The sequence below is a fragment of the Leptodactylus fuscus genome, chromosome 7 (assembly GCF_031893055.1).
Source record: "Leptodactylus fuscus isolate aLepFus1 chromosome 7, aLepFus1.hap2, whole genome shotgun sequence".
NCBI classification, from domain to species: domain Eukaryota; kingdom Metazoa; phylum Chordata; class Amphibia; order Anura; family Leptodactylidae; genus Leptodactylus; species Leptodactylus fuscus.
The window spans coordinates 6,622,007-6,644,788 of NC_134271.1; the positions used below are offsets into that span (position 1 = coordinate 6,622,007).

Genomic DNA, 22,782 nt, shown 5'->3' on the forward strand with positions numbered 1-22,782 from the left:
CGTTGTTGACGGGTGAAGCAAGATGGCGGCGCCCGGTGTCCGCGGCGTGAGTGACGGAGCCGGGGCTGAGACCAGCTTCAGGAGGAAAGTGCGGGGGAAATTGCCGGCCCTCAGGGGGACCCGGCCCTCCGTGCACAACGGGCAGCTGCTGGTGTCTACCGGAGTCCCCTCTCTGGACCACATCCTAGGTGTGTGGAGGGCGCCATGACAGCTGTCATATACATGTGTATAGAGGAACACAGTGTATAGGTGCATGTATACAGTGACACAGTATATAGATATATGTGCATGTATACAGTGACACAGTATATATCTATGGGCATGTATACAGTGACACAGTATATATCTATGGGCATGTATACAGTGACACAGAATATAGATGTATGTGCATGGATACAATGACAGTATATAGATGTATGTGCATGTATACAGTGACACACATTATATATCTATGGGCATGTATACAGTGACACAGAATATAGATGTACGTGCATGTATACAGTGACACAGTATATAGATGTACGTGCATGTATACAGTGACACAGTATATAGATGTATGTGCATGTATACAGTGACACAGTATATTGATGTATGTGCATGGATACAATGACACACATTATATATCTATGGGCATGTATACAGTGACACAGAATATAGATATATGTGCATGGATACAGTGACACAGTATATAGATGTATGTGCATGTATACAGTGACACAGTATATAGATGTACGTGCATGTATACAGTGACACAGTATATAGATGTATGTGCATGTATACAGTGACACAGTATATAGATGTATGTGCATGGATACAGTGACACAGTATATAGATGTACGTGCATGTATACAGTGACACACATTATATATCTATGGGCATGTATACAGTGACACAGTATATAGATGTATGTGCATGTATACAGTGACACAGTATATAGATGTACGTGCATGTATACAGTGACACACATTATATATCTATGGGCATGGATACTGTAACACAGTACATAGATGTATGGGAATGTATACAGTGACAATGTGCATGTATACAGTGACATAGTATATAGGTGTATGTGCATGTATACAGTGACAGATTACTCCTGTACATTGTATGCAGTATATAGGATACCTGTTCTCTGTACCCAGTATATAGTACATTGTATAGAGGACACCTGTACATTGTACACAGTATAGCGGACACCTGTACATTGTACACAGTATATAGGACACCTGCTCTCTGTACCCAGTATATAGTACATACATTACAGAGATCTATAGGATAACTTACAGCGACGTCCTCTGAGGTTTCTGTCATTTAGCAGCGCTTGTAATGTTGATTTTTCCTTCTAAACTGTTGCAGTTGCAGATGTGAGCGTTGCTGAATATGTAACTCACTGAATACAGTAATAAAGTTATTGGTAATTGCTGTGTCCATCGTGGTATGTGTCAGCGGACTGCACTGCTTTACTATACAGGACCACTGCAAAAACCTATATAACCCTATGGGTGACGGTTGGCCCTGTATATAAAATATCCCAAGCCTCCATTGGTTGTGTACATTCTAAGTAAATACTGTCGGGTGAAATTTGGCGCTGATATGGAGACGAATTCTGCCTCAAATTCAACTCCAAATTCCACCCTGAATCTGCCTCCATTGTTTTCAGTGGGAGGCAGAGATTGCAGCGGGGTGTCCAATAAATAAGGAAAACTCTGCATCGCCTTCCTGCCGGGTAATGAAGAGGAATCGGGGGTGAAGTCTTCCTCCAATCATTCTCCTTACAACCTCTTAGAGGGCACCCGTGCGCTTCTTTGGGTCTCTAATGCACCTACATCAGGGCCATTTTAACATAGTGGTGGGTCTAGTGCAAAGGTTAAAAAAGGGCCCTCCATCCCCACTCCTGGTCCCATATAATCTAGTGCCCATCACTATCAGACACTAAGAGGTCCCCCAAGCGGCCCCTCATACATTAACCTGTCCCATTAGATATGAGAATGTCACCTTTCCAGATTGCTCCTCTGTATCATGTCCCCCTCCCCCACAGTATAATGGCCCTTATCCCAGTTGCTCCCACATTATCATATCCCCTTTCCACTATCCCCTCCTCCCACAGTATAATGTCCCCTCCCAGTATCAATCAAACAACAACAAAAAAAACCTAAACACCTAATACTCCCCTTACCTTTTTCCATCTTCTGTCTCTGCCATTGGCGCAGTGTAAATGACGCCACCACATCACACCTGTCCCTGAGCAGTCCACGGCCATTGTACTCCACTCCTCTGTAGTGAAGAATAGGGGGTCCCAGAACAGCGGGGCAGCGCTCCCAATGCAGGGCTATGGTTGGGGTCCCTGCGTACAGATACCTCTGATTTTATATGGAAACTGCTTTTGCTCTTTGTCAGATACTGGGGCAGAATTATTAAGACTTATTAAAGGCCACGAGCGATTTATCCAGAGTCTCCGGCCTGCTCCGAGATCAGTGCAGCAGATTGTATTGTATTATATGATATTTATTATATTGTATTGTATTATAGCTCTGATATTTTACCTCCATTTTTATTCATCCTTTTTGTTATCATTGCTGACATTTCTTCCTCTCTTCTACAGGCGGTGGCCTCGCGGTGGGAACTCTCCTCCTAATAGGTCAGTGCTGCTCTTTCTGCGGGGTTATACTTTGCCGTCATATATCCGATTTGCCTTAAATCAGGGTGGACCACATGGAGTTATCTCACAACTGACCTGGAATTGGGGAACGTTTTGTGATCTCCAAGTCAGTAACAACTGGCACAGAGGGCACAAGGATTGAAATGAATGGACTGAGCCGTAAATACAACCAGGCTCCATATTTGGCAGCTCTTCACTATGGCCCGGGCACACAGCCGCAGAAAGTTTAGAAACTATATCAATGAATGTGACCATGTACCTGCACAAATTACGGTTGTATACTTGAGGCTTGGGGTTGAGCAGCAATACCAGACATAGCCATTGGACAAGGGTGGCGCTAAAAAAATTGCAGCAATGATTTCCTGATGCAATGTATTCCTCTCCTGCTTTCTGGTGTTTTATGTTCTTTACAATCTTGGTGCCCATCATCACTTGTTCCACATGGGAAGGGGCACAGACAACTTTGAGGCAGTTTATCCTGGACTGTGTGTAGTTGTTCTGCCACAAGATGTGAACGGCTTAGGCTGGTGTCACACAGTCCTGTTTGGGCCGCACAACTTAATCCATAGATCAGTCAGATTTACCAGCACCAACCCCGCTCAGCTGAATTGAACTGACATGTTCAGGGCTAGTAAATCTGGCTGATATACGGACCAAGTTTCCTGGGCCAAACAGGGTTGAGTGAAATCGGGCAGGTTGTCCCGGATAAGCGGGGAGGTGTATATCATAAATCCACTGATACTTACCTGCATCCTCCTCTCTGTTCTTACTCTGGGCCGCCCGGCACCTCCGCAGAGTGAGTAGAGCAGCAACGTCTCATTTCCTGATGTCACTGCTGCAGCTGCCCTGTATTACATCAGAGCGCTGACGGGCGGTCCAGCACAGGAACGGAGGGGAGGATGCAGGTAAGATCAGTGCATTTTTTCTTTTCTACACATCCCCGGCTGGTTGCATTCAAATTTCTCATCTGGAATAAATCCTTTAGGCTGAGGCCTAAAAGCTATTTTCTGTTGCAGTTTTTCTTTTGTATCCCAGGAGTGATAGAAAAGGAATGAAATACATAAAGACGATTCTTATTCCCCTCCCTTCTGCTTAATCCATTCCTAGCTTTGACTCGAAGAAACCCTGCAAAATCTGCAACCAAAAAAAGCAGCTTTTCTGCAACGTGGGAATGAGTTAAAGAGCAAAGAAACCAACAAGCAGGTGGTTTGCAAATACGGCGGAGATATTTAAAGGGATCCTTATCATTTAAACTCAAGTTTTCTGCCTAACACGTAGGAATAGCCTTAAGGAAGACTATTCTTCTCCTACCTTTAGATGTCTTCTCCGTGCCACCGTTCGGTAGAAATCCCGGTTTTCATCGGTATGCAAATGAGTTCTCTCGCAGCACTGACAGCGGGCCCCAGCGCTCAAACAGCACTGGGGGTGTCCCCAATGCTGCAAGAGAACTCTCCAGCGCCGCCTCCATCTTCTTTTGGAACGGTTTCTTTCTGCGTCTTCTTCCAGCGCAGGCTTCAAACTTCTAGGGCAAAACCAATTGCGCATCCCTGCTGGCCACAAGAAAATGGCCACTTACACATTATTGTAAGTGGCCATTTTCTTGTGGCCGGCGGGGATCCGCAGTCGATTTTGCCCGAGGACTAGAAGTTTGAAGCAAGCGCCAGAAGAAGACGCGTGAAGAGGATGTTCCTGAAGAAGATGGAGGTAGCGCTGGAGAGTTCTCTCGCAGCATTGGGGACTCCCCAGTGCTGCGAGAGAACTCATTTGCGTACCGATGAAAACTGAGATTTCTACCGAACGCCGGCGTGGAGAAGACAACTAAAGGTCGGAGAAGAATAGCCCTTCTTAAGGCTATTCCAACGTGTTAGTGAGAAAAATTTTAGGTTTTTTTAGAATTCGTTTAAGTGATTAGAAACTTGCGCATTCCTGGGTTGCGGTGTGTTCACTGGATCTTTGGATGTTTTTGTGTTCCTACATGAGGGTGCGGTTTTGAGATTTTGACTATATTGGGGTCCCTCGAGTGTGCACCATCTTCATACTGAAACCGATGGAGGAAAAATCCCGCTTGCAGGATTTTTTTTGCCTCCACTATGTCGGACACTGTGACGGAGTTGTCTCCAGCGCAGGTGTGAACGCAGCCTTGAATATATATATATACTCTTGCAGTATACATCTGATCTCTCTGAATATTTTTTTCATGAGCCCGCAGCTCGCAGCCCTACAGGAATCCGATCAGATTGTAGTCGTCACTTTTTCCGAGTAAACCTAAAGCCGTCTGCCTCATTAGAGGACGAAATAAGATAGAGCGTGCAGCGCGTAGGAAAATGTGGTTAGCGCGCCGTTCTCAAGGGCAATTCCACGCTTCAGATATGTCTAAACATTCCATAAATTTGCCTATCCTTCCCAATAAAGCGTATGGAAACCGCTTAACATATATTTGCATGAATAAGTTATTTATTTCTCCGTCATTTACTGATGTCGCAGTCCATTTGCTCTCCTCACACTTGTAACCTATCCGTTTCCGTGTCCTCTCTGCGATCTCAGCCTTCGTCCACGTGAAGCCGTCACCCGCCGCACTTAGCGACTTTTGCTTCCGAGACATTGAGCTCATAAGACGTCTCCAAAATGAAGTCTTAATGACACAACCGTGTCTTTATTATCCAAGACCAAGAAATTAGCCCTGTCAATGGCGCGGGCCTCTAATGACATTTGTTTTGATGTTTTCGGAGTGACATGGACCGTGGAGCGTTTATGTCGAGAGCCGGAGATAGATTTGCAGAAAATTGTCTTCGTCGAGATTTTGGATTGTGGATATGGCTGGTGGGTGGGATGGCAGGTCCGGATGGTAAGGGCTGCAACTAAACTACCAAATTTTGTATTTGTGAGTTATCTGCTCCCTTGTAGTCCTCGGCTGTGTCACATGACTGACACTGATACTATGGAGGGGAGATGTTTTTGATGGCTGACAGGGAAGCTTTTGGCTGATTCGGCAACTTGCATTTTCTGCCGGGCCGTACGGCTATACTGAATCTACACAGTCCAGTCATATTAATGTGAGCACCGCCTTTTGATGCCAATGGCAGAAGGCGCGTGTCATCAGCCATCCGGTGCACTCATTATTGTGGAAGGCACGATGGATCAGCACAAGTATGCATCTATCCTTGCGGACCGTGTTCACCCCTACATGCGAATTGTTTTTCCTCAGGATGATGGCATCTACCAGCAGGACAATGCCACGTGTCATAAAGCTCACAGTGTACGTGCGTGGTTGGAGTAGCCCCTCAATATTCGAGTACTCGAATCGAATATCGAACCCTATTATAGTCTATGGGGGGAAAATGCTCGTTTCAGGGGTAGGCAACGTTCGATCAAATTACACTTACCAAGTCCACGAGTGAGGGTCGGGCTGGATCCTCCGAGAAGTCCTCTCTGTGCAGCATCTCCGCGGCATCTTCCGGCTCTGAATTCACTCTGCCAGGCATCGGGCCTGGGCAGAGCCGACTGCGCATGCCCGCACTACAAGCGAACATGCGCAGTCGGCTCTGCCCAGGCCCGACGCTTGGCAGAGTGAATGAAGAGCCGGAAGACGCCGCGGGGAAGCTGCACGGAGAGGACTTCTAAAGGTAGGAGAAGAACCAGCGTTGATTGGCCGACTGTATAGCATTCGGCCAATCAATGCTGGTTCTGCATCGAACAGCGAGTGGTACTCGATCGAGTACGAGTATTTCTAATACCGTAGTATTCGATCGAATACCTACTCGATCGATTACTACTCGCTCATCTCTAGTGGTCACGGCAGGGTCGGTGGCCTAGCTCTCAGCACACCCTCACTATGCCCCCTGTGCCATGTGGAAAAGATGGCGTGAAAACTCTTTTTGATGTAGTGACGGATAGATTTGGACTCAGGACCCACTGCCCAGAACAGCAGGACAACAACTGGAGAGTGGGAGCACTCCGCTGGATACAGGGCAGAATAGAGGGGCCCCTGCTATCATAAGGTGTGTTGTCAGTGCCCTCTGGGGGAGCAGGGCATGATGGCATGTTTGTCAGAAGTTGATGGGAGTTGTAATCTTACCCCAGATGGACCGCACAGGTATCGGGTAGGGTTGAGCAATCGGAAATGGCGAAGGATCGGATCTCGATTGGCAATCGGGCAAATTTCACGATCGGGATTGTCTGGAAAATGATCGGAAATTGGATTTCGAAATCTCAAGATCGGCTCAACCCCAAAAGTGACTTTTCCCATAGAGAAGCATTGACTAGGGTTGAGCAATCGGGATCGGGAAGGATCGGATCTCGATTGGCGATCGAGCAAATTTCACGATCGAGATCGGCTGGAAAATGATCGGAAATAGGATTTTAAAATCGATCCTGAAATCTCAAGATCGGCTCAACCCCAGTAGCAGGTCGTCATCGATCTTTTTGCCATAGTCTATTAGAGGATCACGTCTCTCCCGCCTTCCCGTGCGGCGAAGCCTCCGGATTATCACAGATGAGCCAGGCCTTGCCAGCGGCCTCAGTCTAAACCCTCTTAGATAAAGCCCCCTGTCCTGTAAGCAGTCGCCTTTACCAAGGGGGCCGCCATAAATGGCATTACTGTAAGATTAGTGTCTTTTAGAAATTAGAAGCTCATCCTTGTTACGTGACACCCATTATCCTGGGCAATTTAACCACTTAATGGTAAATTCCGAGCACGAATCTGTTTATAATAATTCTCGCCGTTCTCCTGAGACGCTATAATAATGGAAGGTTAGGAAACGATTATTGCAAACAGTCAAACACTTATTTACTTCTGCGAGGTCCCCCCCCTCGCTCATAGGTCTCCGCAGTGTTATCTGGATGCCAGGGCTATGAATTAATACTCCTAAACAAGGTTATAATTGGCATTGTTATGGAAACGGCGTAAACACTGATACAACATGTCAGGTTTCTAAAGGCGGATATTCTTCCGGTTCATTAGCTTGTACATTAATGAGCGCACCTAGCTGCTTTAGGGCTATGCCGAGAATTTTAATATACTCAGCCAGCTTTTAGCATCCTGCACTTGTACCCTGGATGCCCCGTTCACCTGTCATTAAATGGTCGCGCGTATTTCAACAAAATGTGCATAACTCGATAGCACGAGCAACTATGAGAAACTTTGTAATAATCTTTAGCCAAGAAAAATGCTTCTTTCTCCTCTTACCGGGCTGTTTTTCTGCTCCGGTTCTCTCCTAAGCTAGATTTCTCTCTGTAGTCTCCGGTCTGTCACAAGACGGACTGGAGAGGGTAGTGGGGAGGAGCGAGCAGAAGACAAGGAGAAATACTGAGGCTAAAGATAGAGTTTGTATATCACAGCCCGAGCACTTTGTTCACAGCAGTACAGGTCAGTACTTTTCTATATGTCCTGCATGTTCCTGGGACTGTTTCTGAGCAGATTCTCCTCTACTTACCGTATTTTACGGACTATAAGGCGCACTGGACTATAAGCCGCATTGCCCATTGCCTTATAGTCCGTCTCGGTTCATATATAAGGCGCACCGGACTATAAGCCGCAGTCCGGTGCGCATTATATGTTCTTGAAAGCGGCGGCAGGCAGACTTTGCCAGCGGCCGCTTAACCCCCCGCGTGCCAGCCGCTTCTATTGGAAGCGCTCGGCAGGCGAGGAGGGGCTCTATCAGCAAAATCATGCTGATAGAGCCCAACCGTAATGTTGTGAAACTTACCGAGCGGTGCAGGGTGGGCGGGCATTCAGGCCTCCTCTTCCTCCGATGTTCCGTCCTCCTCCTCCGCCGCTCGCTGATAATGGCCTGGGCGCATGCGCAGTAGTAGAAGCATTATGATATTGCGCATGCGCCCCGGCCATTATCAGCGAGCGCCGGAGAAGGACGGAACATCGGAGGAAGAGGAGGCCTGAATGCCCGCCCGCCCACCCTGCACCGCTCGGTAAGTTTCACGTTCTGTTTCAGCGTGACAGCAGGGCTGCCGGACACTTCCCATTCATTTCTATGGGAGCCGGCATGCGAGCGCTCCCCATAGAAATGAATGGACTGCTTTTTTCCATTCATAGAGCGCTCGCATGCCGGCTCCCATAGAAATGAATAGGAAGTGTCCGGCAGCCCTGCTGTAACGCCGGCGTGTACGGCTGTGATACGCGCCGGCGTTCCGTACTGTGAATGCACCCTTACGGTGCCTTTTATGTATGTATGGAAGCGGCACGCAGACTTTGCCGCCTCTTCCATCCATATATAAGGCGCACTGGACTATAAGCCGCACTTACGATTTCTGAGGAAATCGTAGGTTTTTATGTGCGCCTTATAGTCCGGAAAATACGGTACTGTGTGCAGTGTATGGCACCACTTACTAGCTCAAGGAGAACTACAAATTACCTCTGCAGAGTAATTAATTATGCAATATTGATGATTAATGTAAAACAATTATTTTATTTTGAAGTCTATAACTTTTTTTTTCCTGACTTTGGCTCTGATTCTACAATCGAACTCCCCAGCCCTGGCCGTAAAGCACATCTGTGCTGCAAATACAAAGTGAGCTGTCCTTTTCTTCTTATGTCATACAACCATTTTCCTTACTTTTCCCTTCTTCAGGAGGTGCGGGATAGCAGACATGTTTGTAGTTATGGAACTATAGTATTGTCATAGGGTGGCAAGTCCAGCTATTTGTTCTGCAGACTTCTCCTGTACTCTCTCCTGTCTGCCCCGTGCTGGCTCCTGTCTGCCCCGTGCTGGCTCCTGTCTGCCCCGTGCTGGCTCCTGTCTGCCCCGTGCTGGCTCCTGTCTGCCCCGTGCTGGCTCCTGTCTGCCCCGTGCTGGCTCCTGTCTGCCCCGTGCTGGCTCCTGTCTGCCCCGTGCTGGCTCCTGTCTGCCCCGTGCTGGCTCCTGTCTGCCCCGTGCTGGCTCCTGTCTGCCCCGTGCTGGCTCCTGTCTGCCCCGTGCTGGCTCCTGTCTGCCCCGTGCTGGCTCCTGTCTGCCCCGTGCTGGCTCCTGTCTGCCCCGTGCTGGCTCCTGTCTGCCCCGTGCTGGCTCCTGTCTGCCCCGTGCTGGCTCCTGTCTGCCCCGTGCTGGCTCCTGTCTGCCCCGTGCTGGCTCCTGTCTGCCCCGTGCTGGCTCCTGTCTGCCCCGTGCTGGCTCCTGTCTGCCCCGTGCTGGCTCCTGTCTGCCCCGTGCTGGCTCCTGTCTGCCCCGTGCTGGCTCCTGTCTGCCCCGTGCTGGCTCCTGTCTGCCCCGTGCTGGCTCCTGTCTGCCCCGTGCTGGCTCCTGTCTGCCCCGTGCTGGCTCCTGTCTGCCCCGTGCTCTCTCCTGTCTGCCCCGTGCTCTCTCCTGTCTGCCCCGTGCTCTCTCCTGTCTGCCCCGTGCTCTCTCCTGTCTGCCCCGTGCTGGCTCCTGTCTGCCCCGTGCTCTCTCCTGTCTGCCCCGTGCTCTCTCCTGTCTGCCCCGTGCTCTCTCCTGTCTGCCCCGTGCTCTCTCCTGTCTGCCCCGTGCTCTCTCCTGTCTGCCCCGTGCTCTCTCCTGTCTGCCCCGTGCTCTCTCCTGTCTGCCCCGTGCTCTCTCCTGTCTGCCCCGTGCTCTCTCCTGTCTGCCCCGTGCTCTCTCCTGTCTGCCCCGTGCTCTCTCCTGTCTGCCCCGTGCTCTCTCCTGTCTGCCCCGTGCTCTCTCCTGTCTGCCCCGTGCTCTCTCCTGTCTGCCCCGTGCTCTCTCCTGTCTGCCCCGTGCTCTCTCCTGTCTGCCCCGTGCTCTCTCCTGTCTGCCCCGTTCTCCTCCCAATAGGTCGATGGATCTTTGCATTTATATATCTATGAACATAGATAAACCCAAACACCCCTACCATGATCTACACGGCCTAATTTTTTCCCCTGACATGGGACTATTTGCCTTCCTCTGGATCAGTATTGCAGGATTACAGGTTGAATTTGATGGACCGGGTTCTTGATCCATCCTCTTCTACTATATAACAGATGAGCTGAGGGTGATGTGGCAGATTCCAAAACCAATATAATTCAGTTCTTTGCACTTTTGACCTATGTTGTGGGTTCAGTTTCTGCTATTGGTGCTCACAATGGGACAAATTTATTTAGTCTAGGTTTATGTTTGAGCACATGTTCAAGTCCACTGGGGGACCCGAACGAGCCAGACCACTGAAACAGCAGTGACCACTGGTTCCTATGGACTATAATTGGGAGGTTTCTGTGGCGGAGTCTGCAACACGACTGCAGCGCACATGTGACCGTAGCGTTACGCAAGGTTCACACTAGTGTTTGAGCCTTCTTACAAGACTCCGTCCTACATTTAAATCATCTAAAATCCAGTGGTCCCCATTATAGTCTACGGGGTCCACAGGTTTTCCACATGTAACCACTTTTTAAGCGGTTTCAGGTCGTATGATAAGATGGAACCTTACACCAGTCAGAACTCCTATAGAATTCCCGTAGAACTCAATAGAGTTATAATAAATGTTGGACCAAACCATTCCCACCCATTCCCCCCCCCTCTTTCATAAAAGAACAGGGAATGTGGCGTCACGTTATTACGTTGCCAGAAAACCGATGTAGCATTTGATGAACTCCGCCAATATCCGAGCAGACTCTTCTCTACTCCATTGTCCTATACTATGTGGATGGGTTTTTGCATGACGTTACCGTCATTTTTTTATAGACAGGACTAAACACGAAGCAAAAGTTTATTGCGGCCTGAGCTATTTTAATTAGTTGACACGATCTCCTTTAGGTATGTAATTTAATCTGACTGTTGTGCGTTCCCTTAACGTGTCAATATAATTGACTTTATCACCTCGTATAGGTTTAGAAGGGTAATCTCCGCCGAGACACAAAACAGTGATTTGCCAAATGTAATTATACTGAAGGCGAGTTGTCAGAATTCACCTTCCTGCTCGATGGCCCCGCGCCAAATTCAGTAACATATATGTTTGCCAAATTGTGTTGTCGTGTGCATATTAAATGCAGCTGACACAGGTTAAAATCCCCGAGCCTCGTGGCCATAGACGTGTGAAAAAAAAACTCAGCGTGGAATTCTAGGTGCTCGACATGACTTCGCCGCCTCCGTATAGACAGGACACTGATACGTCTTGTTCTGGGCGCGACGTCTCGTAAGTGTCTTAGAGATCTGATTTCTGAGGTTCCTTGGCCCTTGCGCGTTGTCTTATGTTTTTCTGGTGTAGGATTGTTTTGCTATTAATTTGCGGAGCTCATTTCTGGCGTCTTACTCTCTCGGGGACTCATTTACTGGGATCCCAAATGCACAACCAGTGGGGAAAAAATTGAAATGGAATCCCCCTGAAAGGAACGCAGTGTTTTCTTCGGATCTATTCGGCGTGTTTACCATATGTTTGGTTTTCTGTTAACTCTTTGTTGTTCATATTTCAGGCTTGTGATATTCCTTGACGTGTGGTAGGGATACTACTATTAGGGTACAAGAAACATCAGCAGAGACGGAGGACTCTCCTCAATGCAGAGGGCGTTGTCAGTCTACAGGTCACCCATGGGGTTTCACTGCTCACCTATGAGTACTCGCCTCACTGCTCCCGTTCAGACTCTTCCTTGATCCCCCGCTGGTCTCTGCTTCCTGATCCACCTTGATACACAGGAAATAGTCACCCAGCCAATCATTGTTGACAGTGGTGACCCCCTCAGTCACGGATTGGCTGAGCAGGCATTTCCTGTGTGTCGAGACAGGACCAGGAAGTAGAGACCAGCGAGGACCTGGTAGGAGGAGGTAGAGCTGGGCGATTAATCAAAAAATAGGAGGAACCGAATATCATCCAGGGTAACCGACTTGATTTTGTTCATTAGTTATCTCAGATCTTGAGATTTCAGGATCGATTTTAAAAATCCAATTTCCGACCGTTTTCCAGCCAATCGCGGTCGTGAAATTTGATCGATCGGGAGCCGATCTTTTCCGAACCCGATCGCTCAACCCTAGTCAATGCTTCTCTATGGGAAAAGTCACTTTTCGGGATAAGCCGATCTTGAGATTTCAAAATCCGATTTCCGATCACTTTCCAGCCGATCACCGAATTTGCTCGATCACCGATGGGGATCCGATCTGTTCCGAACCCGATTGCTCAACCCTAATTAGGATATTTGCGAGGTTCTACCTACACGTCTAAATCTGAACTGTTATTATACCGTGGGGTCTCTTCAGACTCCAGAGTGTAATGATTGGAGACCCAGAGGAGATGATCAAACATGAGCACTGTTACTCACCTCTCCTGGTCTCTGATGTGACTCGCTGCTGTCTGATGGACATCAGAAACCACTGAGAACAGTGATTGGGCCCGAGCTGGTCACATGGCGTTTAACCCCCGGTGTGCTGGCTACGTCCATTCATTTCTATGGGAGCGTGCTATTCGAAACGGCTGTTTCGAATAGTGTTCACTTATGTCTAATCACAACTCTTTGTGACATATCAGTTAGAATCTCAGAAGACCGCCAGAGCCTAGGAGAGGTGAGTAACATTGTCTTTTATGTTATGGTCACCTCCTCTAGGCCGCCGCTCACTATATCCTGGAGACTCTTTGACCCCAGAGTATAATAGCCAATATTCGGTCTAAACGAACCCTCACGTGGCTTGCCCAGCGCATACTCATACTTTAAAAGGGGCGTGCCTAAATCATCACCATTAATCAGAATGAAGGTAAAATGCCCAATTAATTGTGGTCCTAATAGCCCACCCCTTGGAGGAGAGGGGGGACCAGTGAGGTTAAATATTACTTTCTTTATGTCTGGAACCCATGGTGAGACTGTTTAAAAAAATTTAAAATTAAAAATTAATTAATTTATTCTTTTTTTAATGAAAAAATTGGAAATTGTAATGGTGATTTTTATTGGATTTTTCAGCAATATACAACCCGGCCGGTGACCGCACTGTTCATTGTTCAATGAATTGAGTTGCTGGTGTTATCGACTAATATAATCCGACCTGTGATGTAAAGGAGGTGACTGCTGCAAATGAAACTGCTATGCAATTGGCAAGTAGCAATCTATAATTAGGCCTAGTGGCCAAAGTGAAAATTTTAGGATGTAGTCCTTCATTGAACTATAGATATTAAATGGAAAATGTAGACCATAAATTCATCAAAAATTCTTAAAAATATTTTCCGGTGATGTCTTCCCTTTAAGATCCTTGATATCTTCTACATTTTATGTATTTTCTCGTGTTCTGATGATCATGTCTTCAAATGGGTCATTGGGATTTTAGGTATTTTTTTATTATTATTATTATTATTATTATTATTATTATTAAAAAAAATAATTTATTGAATATAATTCTAAATTAATATACTCTTTTTTTTTTTTTCTTGCGTGCGCCTGTAAATAATGTTATGCATGTTGGGGGATGGTATACGTCTGCCGTACCAGCCAGAGGTAAGATGCCATCCTGACTGCCGCTGCTTAGCACAGGGGAAGAATTGAAAAAAAAAAAAAAGGATAAAAATCCTCTGATTCAGAATGGCATCTAAATATAGAGATCTGTGGTCTTGCTTTGGATGCCGGGGGGCACCGACTGAACAGAACAAGCTTAAATGCCACGGCTGCCACTGCGGGCAATGCTGGGTAGGAGGTGATTTTCTGAATCTAAAGCGAGAGTACAGGCAGCGAACTGAGGGACATAAATAATTCGGGACAGTTCATTTTTATATCATTTCGAGGGCGAGCCAGAGCCAGGCAAACATATGTTGTCTGCCACAGCGCCCCGGCCTCCTGTAAGCGGCACCCAGGTAAACCAAGGCGGCCCTAGTTAGATACAGACATTAGGAAATCCCGCTCAGTATACGGCTTATGTATACAGAATATATCAAGAACTAATTAGATACGTACCTGATTGTTACATATTTACTGTCATCGGAATCGATCGCTTGATCTTTACTGCGTCTCATTGATCATGACGGCCATTTATGAAGGAGTCGGGCTGTCGGGGATTTGGTCCTTTATTCTATGGACTCCACGGCCCTTGTTTGGGGGCCACAAGGGAAACATGATAATGTGTGGGGTCCTCAAGGGGGCAAGTCTGGAAAAACGATGCAAAATAAGAACTCTTTCAGAAACGGAAGAATTAATAGGTTACTTTTATGAATGAAGAAAAGAGGTAAATTGTATCAATATTCGGAGTGACCTTTGCCCTTTGCCTTCCATCAGTTCTTCTCGATACTTGCAGACAGTTTTTGGCAGAACTGGTCAAGGAGGTTGTTCCCGCCGCCATCTTGGAGAACCAAGCCCAGATCTTCTGTGGGTGTTACTTGCTCCAATCTGTCTGTGTCTTCATGTCACCCCAGACAGACTGGATGATGATAGTGAGATCAGGGCTCTGTGGGGGCCGGATCATCACTTCCAGGACTCCTCCTCCAAAGGGCAAAGGTCATACCAAATATTAATTAGATTTACATTTCTCTTTTCGTTTCGTTAATAGACAAAACTAAACTATTAACCCCTGCCTAAAAGTTTTGCACCATGCTGTACACATTCACACTACGCGTATATACCTGTAGATGCTACTGTATTAGCAGCCAAGACAAAAGCAGAATCTGGAAGAAAAACCTACTTTGTTGTTTTGGTTTTTCTGGCATTCCTAGAGAGTGGTACACAGCGACATAACATAACGGGGTGTGGTCGCATCCAGGCCCAGGAGCCTTAGGGGGCCATAAGGTGTCTCTTCTTAATAGGAGGAGACCGGCCCTATAAACCATACACTAAAGTGGGGGGCTGCTGCAGATTTTGCATTAGATTTTGTTGGGCCCTTGTCCACACAGTGACACCCCATCCTCTTATTGCATAGCCTGTACCCTATTAAGGTCGGATCCCTTCGTGCAGGCGCAGAGCCAGACATGGCCCCTTTATCGTCATATTATTCCTCTCTGTGTTTTTCTGGCTGTTTGCTCGCGCTGACCTCTATTGCAGCGACTGGGTTAATAAAGAACACTTTGCCGCCTTGTTGTCGGCTTCTCCTTTCCCGTAAATCTGCGAGGTTTCTCATGTTGCGGCTTCGTTTGAATGGCAGCACGCTATTGAAGCCCACGTACAATAGGCAATATTGGCCAGGGCCCTCATGTCTGCACTTTAGATCTTTTCTCAAACAGCAAAAGTTTAGTGACCTAGAAATGAATCAATAAAAAGCCATTTTCTATGTGACAAATTGAAGAACTGAAGGATTCTTGCAGATGCATTGACTTTAACAATCCAAGATGTATTGTTTTTTTTTTTTGTTTTTTTTTTTAAGCTTCCTTCAGACATATAATCCTCGGAGCGGAGGATTCTGGGAGGTGTTCAGGTTACACTTTGACACTTCGATTGCTTGATGTTTTTCGCTTCTATTTCTAGGCTAAAGCATGATTGACATCAGTAACCGTCTGAGGTTTAGAATTTTTTTTTGTCTCTTCCAATTTAATTTTCGAGTCCCTCACCCGCCAATTTACCAAATTGGAAGGTCCAAATTTACCAAAATTCGACAAGGCCTCGTGCACACAGTTGTTCTATTAATCCGTGTTGTTCAAATCTGAATCGGGAATATTAGCCCAGATAGGTTACTGTCACCAGAACCAGCATATCACCCCAGCCCTGCAGATAGATAGGTTACTGTCACCAGAACCAGCATATCACCCCAGCCCTGCAGATAGATAGGTTACTGACACCAGAACCAGCATATCCCCCCAGCCCTGCAGATAGATAGGTTACTGTCACCAGAACCAGCATATCACCCCAGTCCTGCAGATAGATAGGTTACTGTCACCAGAACCAGCATATCACCCCAGCCCTGCAGATAGATAGGTTACTGTCACCAGAACCAGCATATCACTCCAGCCCTGCAGATAGATAGGTTACTGACACCAGAACCAGCATATCAGCCCAGCCCTGCAGATAGATAGGTTACTGTCACCAGAACCAGCATATCACCCCAGCCCTGCAGATAGATAGGTTACTGTCACCAGACCCAGTATATCACCCCAGCCCTGCAGATAGATAGGTTACTGTCACCAGAACCAGCATATCACCCCAGCCCTGCAGATAGATAGGTTACTGTCACCAGGCCCAGCATATCCCCCCAGCCCTGCAGATAGATAGGTTACTGTCACCAGAACCAGCATATCACCCCAGCCCTGCAGATAGATAGGTTACTGTCACCAGAACCAGCATATCACCCCAGCCCTGCAGGTAGATAGGTTAGTGTCACCAGAACCAGCATATCACCCCAGCCCTGCAGATAGATAGGTTACTGTCACCAGACCCAGCATATCACCCCAGCCCTGCAGATAGATAGGTTACTGTCACCAGACCCAGCACATCACCCCAGCCCTGCAGATAGATAGGTTACTGCCACCAGAACCAGCATATCACCCCAGCCCTGCAGATAGATAGGTTAGTGCCATGTGAATCGCTACCTCCATTGCTCAGTTATAACTATATATGCAAATGAGTGCTTTAGAGCTCCAAAGACCGCATTTGCATATTGACAAAAACGCAATACCCTGGACATGGAGTCACCGATTCAAAAGAGAAAACCCCATCCCCACCACTTCTTCCTCTCCCATTGCTGATGCTGCCATGATCTCAGGACTTTACTTAGGAAGTTTTTATCATCTTGCAGACAACCTTTTCCTTGTCCGTTATATTTTGTAGAATTGACCATCTGTCAGTGTTACTCACATCTCTTTGTATAGATTCCTAGTTGATCCAAACTTTTATAGTTTGATTATTTTGTTGCTTTTCTCTAGTGTTCGGATTCTGTCCTTCTGCCAGGTCTCTGTCCCCAGATCCGCTCTGGTTTAGCGGTTGATCATCGCCCTGCAGATTCTCGCTGTTTGTAAAATGTGGTAATTAGGGTTAAAAAATCACATTGTGCACTTCACACCTTCTTTTCGCAAGAGAAACCAATCGTAAAAAAGACAGTGTTTAATAGGGTGTCATACCTGCGCTAGCTTCTTATATAGGTACAATATTCTCACCCGCGTGAACCTGAAATATTGGTGTATATAGAAGGATAAAAATACATCTCAGCACATACAGAATACAAACAATAGGGAAATAAAACCTCTATGAGCCGAGACGCCAAAACTGCATAGAAATATTACACAGCACCAGGTATAATATCAGTATATTACGTATAATATCAGTATATTACATAGAATCCGGTATCAGATCAGTATATTACCCAGGACCAGGCCTAGAGTGGTACTGATAAAAGAGCCATTGGTACTATACGGAAGTCACAATAGCAGGACCCAACTCTTACTTGTTCCCCTGATGACTTTCAACTCATTCCTAGTCTTCAGCAGGTCTCCCTCTACAATACGGTCATCATACAATGGTCACCCCACATTATGTGTGTGTAATATACAATCTATCTATCTATCTATCTATCTATCGTTTGTGTGTAAAAATAGAATATTTATTTACTATCATTTACAGAAGTAATAGGGGATCCTTGAAGTGGAATTGAATGTATGCACATGTTTGTACTTGTGAGCTCTCTCTGTATTTAGTAAGTCGCACCTTTTATACTAGTAAATGTATTTTGCGTTTTGCACATATAATTGCTTTTGGTAAATCGACCACCACTTTTAATGCCGTTGACAGGAGCTTAGTAAACAGATTGTCACTGTAAATCGGTACGCACCGTGGGAGGACGAGGCTCAGAGTCATATGTACTGGAGTAGTCGCTGCACTTCCTCATACTAACAGTGAATTGCATTACATTAGTGGGGTTTAGTGGGATATACTGTTCTGGTGACAGTAACCTATCTATCTGCAGGGCTGGGGTGATATGCTGGTTCTGGTGACAGTAACCTATCTATCTGCAGGACTGGGGTGACATACTGGTTCTGGTGACAGTAACCTATCTATCTGCAGGGCTGGGGTGATATGCTGGTTCTGGTGACACTAACCTATCTATCTGCAGGGCTGGGGTGATATGCTGGTGACAGTAACCTATCTATCTGCAGGGCTTGGGTGATGGGGTTGTTTATCTATGTGCAGGACAGGCAGGACATTGTGGGATCTAGTGACACATTCCCAAGAATCTGTCAGGACTTCTCTCTAACTCTCCTTTCTGCCCACAGAGGAGGACACGTACAGCACTTACTCCAATCTTCTGCTCAAGTATTTCCTGGCGGAAGGAATTGTCAGCGGACATGAAGTCTTTGTTGCCTCTGCCAGTGAGACGCCACATAAAATCTTCAAGGTAATCTTAAGTCATAAGTATTGATTTGTGAATATTTATTGTGTATGCCATTCAGAAAATTATACCACTCCCCCCCAAAAAAAATAAATGTGTGTGTGTGTGTGTGTGTGTATATATGTATATATATATATATATATATATATATATATATATATATATATATATATATATATATATATATATATATATATATATATAGTTCTGCATTGGAGCTGTATACACAAAACGGTATTGTTAATCAAGACTAATCCAGAGATACTTTTTGCATATTCTTTAACAATATTGATTCAAAAAGTAACTTGATCTTCTCATCAGATCTTCGCACCAAATCATATTCCTACCACAGCAGGACAACCTGCGTTTATTACTAGTTATTACAGTTGCGCCGGCCACAATCTTGCAGTACGATACTTTTATTGTCAGTCGAGTTGTAGCAAATCACAAAGCCTGCTCTGCTGAACGCACCATCTCCACTCTGCTACGTCAGTATCCAGTTGCAATCCTGTGACAGCCGGGAGTTCCAACTGAGAAGCGTATTAAGAATTGTATAGGCGTCCAGCTGTATAACGTTACATTGTCCCACACACATCACCGCGTAGCGACACTGTAACAAGCCAGTGACCAAAACAATGGCGGCGTCTTTCACCGGCGATGAAATGCTATAATTGTCCTGCTTTAATTTTATGATATGTAATTGGGAGGATCCCGAACCTATAAGCAAGACAAATATTGCTGATACTTGGAAGGGGAAAAGACATTCTTTCAGGCCGTAATTATCGGAAAAAAACGCGCGGAGCGAAAAGAGACAAGTGGAAGATAAAAAGCCCCATCAACAGCGTAGGGTATATTATATACCACCCGGCAATTTATCCATCATCCTTTGAAAACATATTCATGCCTTTTGTACTCCCAGCTCTCTCAGAGAATCAGCGATGAAACGCAACAATGGGAGACCTCACCGGGAAGAAAAAAAGACTGTCGTGCCTAGTGTTTTTCTAGACGATCAGATTGAAAGTACAGGCAGAATTCTTTGCACTCGCTCTGAGGATCTGTCCTGGCTGTCACCGGGTGCCGGAATGAATCCTCTGCCGCGCGGGAACATCAGCCCAGGATCTGTATAATGTGATCACCCGCTGTATTGCCTGTCAAATTATTATTTTTTTTGTATTAATTTATTTATGGTTATTTTTATTTATTTTAGGCGGCAGCTTAGCCACATTTCTGGCTTTTGCTAGCTTCCCGCTGCCTGTCTCCATTGACGTTTGGGAGGTACACATCCTCTTGATGGACAGGGTACGAAGTGGCGATGTGACGACTTCATAGCACTTGTGGCTGGAACATGGATGAAAATGAGGTTCTTGGCGCACATTTTGATCAGTTTGTTTGCGCCCATCTGCTAGCGACATGGATATGGTTGACCTATACTTATCCTGAATTGGTTAGAAGACCTAGGCCCAGAAATCGATGAGTGTTTGAAATCCAGGGTCACCTTGTCACTGGCAGATGAACTCTCACAATTTGATCAAAATGCGCGCTAAGAATCTAATCTTTCCTTTATTTATATATACAATAGTTATAGCAGTTATATTCTTGTCACTAGCAACTGTTGCAACTTGGAGGAAACCGCAGTACCCAGAGGAATCCCACACAAACTTCATGCAGTGTTGCCCTTGGTCAGATTTGCACCCAGGGCCCCTATGCTGCAAGGTAACATTACTAACTACCGAGTCACCGAGCTGCTCAGAAAAGGCTGCAAAATGTAGGGTTGTTTCTAAGGGTTCGTTCACACGGGGCAAGAGGGGGCGGATTCTGACGCCGAGTCCACCTCAGTATCCGCCCCCTCACAATAGAGGTCTATGAAGCCCGCTAGCTTCCTTTTTTCCGTCAGTGGTATGTTCCGGCTAATGGAAAAAAGAAGCGAGTTCCCCTTTCTTCAGGCGGATTCCGCGGCTGAGTTAGCCGCGGAGTCCGCCTCGCGACAGGCCCATTCATTTGGGCCTACTCCGGAGCGGGGTGCCGCGACTGTCAGAAGCCGTAACAGTCACGGCAGGTGCATTTTGGTCCCTTCTGACGCAGCTTCCCACATCAGAATCAGGACCAAAATATGTGGTCCTGTGCCCCGCATGAACGAGGCCTAAAGAGATCACCTTGTCGCTTGCAGATGAACTCTCACAATTTGATTAAAATGCGTGCTAAGAACCTAATTTTTCCTGTATTGATATATACAATAGTTGTAGCAGTAATGTTCTTGTCACTAGCAACTGTTGCAACTTGGAACAAACCGGAGTACCCAGAGGAATCCTGCACAATCTCCATGTATTGTTGCCCTTGGTCAGATTTGCACCCAGGGCCCCAGTGCTGCAAGGTAACATTACTAACCACCGAGTCACTGTGCTGCTCAGAAAAGGCTGCAAATGCGCTTGTGCAACAGCGTGCAACCCCCAGCCCACTACAGTGAGGGGCAATAAAGATTTTTTTGGGTGGTGGCTTTGCATTGTCTACGATGAACAGGAACCAACATAGGGGAGAGGATCTGTAGCTGTCACCATGCTATTGCTATATTCTCAAATATTTAAGGGGCTATCCTCATCGATATTGATGGCTGCCTGATTTTCTTTCAATAACAGCACCCCATCTGTCCACAGGTTGTTTGTAGTATTGCAGCTTAGTCACGTTGACACTATGGGAGCTCTGCAAGGAGTTTGTATGTTCTCCTCGTGTTTGCATGGGTTTCCTTCCACATTGCAAATACATCCTGATAGGGAATGTAGATTGTGAGTCCTGTATGGGAGAGCGACCAACAGGTAAGCAAAATGTAGACATAAATATCCCTTCAATAAATTTTGCACCAATTTCTACAAAAGCGTCTTTTTCTATACATTTGTGTAATAAACTTGGACTACAACGCAGTCGGAAATTCCTCACTTTAAAATTAGCGTCTCCGTGAAATATCACTTTAAATATACATTTTTCATCTGTCATCCTTTGCTTGCCGAACGCTAAAAGGGCATGTACTGCTTTAAGCAATTAATGTTTCTTTCTTTCTCAAGAAAGTGACATGAAAGTTTAGAATTTACACTAGGGCAAGACAGTGGTAAACACGTTCCTCGTTTCAGCCTCTGGGTGCTGTCATTATTCCACTACCGTTTAACCCTTTGCCAGTCTGATGCGCCTCCATAATAAGATCTCGCTCTAGTAAGAAGACACATTGGAGTTTGTTGGGAAGGAGCCTTTTATATGCATTTAACATCTCCTGCCCTATCGGTCACGACGCTCTCCTTGTGTCTGTTTCGTTTTATAGAATTTTGCATGAAGATATTCGCTTTGTCTGTAGAGGTTAGGCCCGGCGATCAGCTGATCGTGTCTGCTTTTGTAGCTTCAGGTGATCACAGCAGCCTAGGACCCCCTGCAGAGGAAACGGAGTTACATGTCGGCCATTCAACGTTAATGGGTTGTGTAGGTTTTCAGGAACGTGGTCTAGTTTAAAGGGATCCTATCTTTCAAACACATTTTTCTCTGAGTAACACCTCAGAATAGCCTTAAGAAAGTCTATTCTTCTCCTACCTTTCGTTGTCTTCTCTACGCCGCCGTTCCGTAGGAATTCCAGTTTTTGTCGGTATGCAAATGAGTTCTCTCACAGCACTGGGGGTATCCCCAATGCTGCGAGGGAACTCTCTCCAGCGCAGCCTCCATTCTCATCAGTAACGGCCTCTTCATTCTCTTCTTCCGATGCAAGTTTCAGACTTCTAGGCCTCGGGCAGACGAGACTGCACATGCCCACAGGCCACGAGGAAATGGCCACTTACAATACTGTGTAAGCGGCCATTTTCTTGTGGCCTGTGGGCATGCACAGTCTGCTCTGCCCGAGGCCTAGAAGTCTGAAACCTGCATCGGAAGAAGACAGGTAAAGAGGACGTTGCTGAAGAAGATGGAGGCAGC

At 46.3% G+C, this 22,782-nt stretch overlaps 1 protein-coding gene across 2 annotated transcripts in view; it reads left to right on the forward strand.

Moving 5' to 3' along the window:
- The first annotated feature begins 12 nt into the window (after positions 1–12).
- ELP4 (elongator acetyltransferase complex subunit 4) overlaps positions 13–22,782 on the forward strand; it is a 156,818-nt gene continuing 134,048 nt past the window's right edge. For both annotated transcript variants that reach the window (XM_075280879.1, XM_075280880.1), the window contains exons 1-3: positions 13–188; positions 2,603–2,638; positions 18,722–18,843. In XM_075280879.1, coding sequence (XP_075136980.1) covers positions 23–188; positions 2,603–2,638; positions 18,722–18,843 — 324 coding nt within the window. In that variant the 5' untranslated portion in view covers positions 13–22. The remainder of the gene's footprint in view (positions 189–2,602; positions 2,639–18,721; positions 18,844–22,782) is intronic.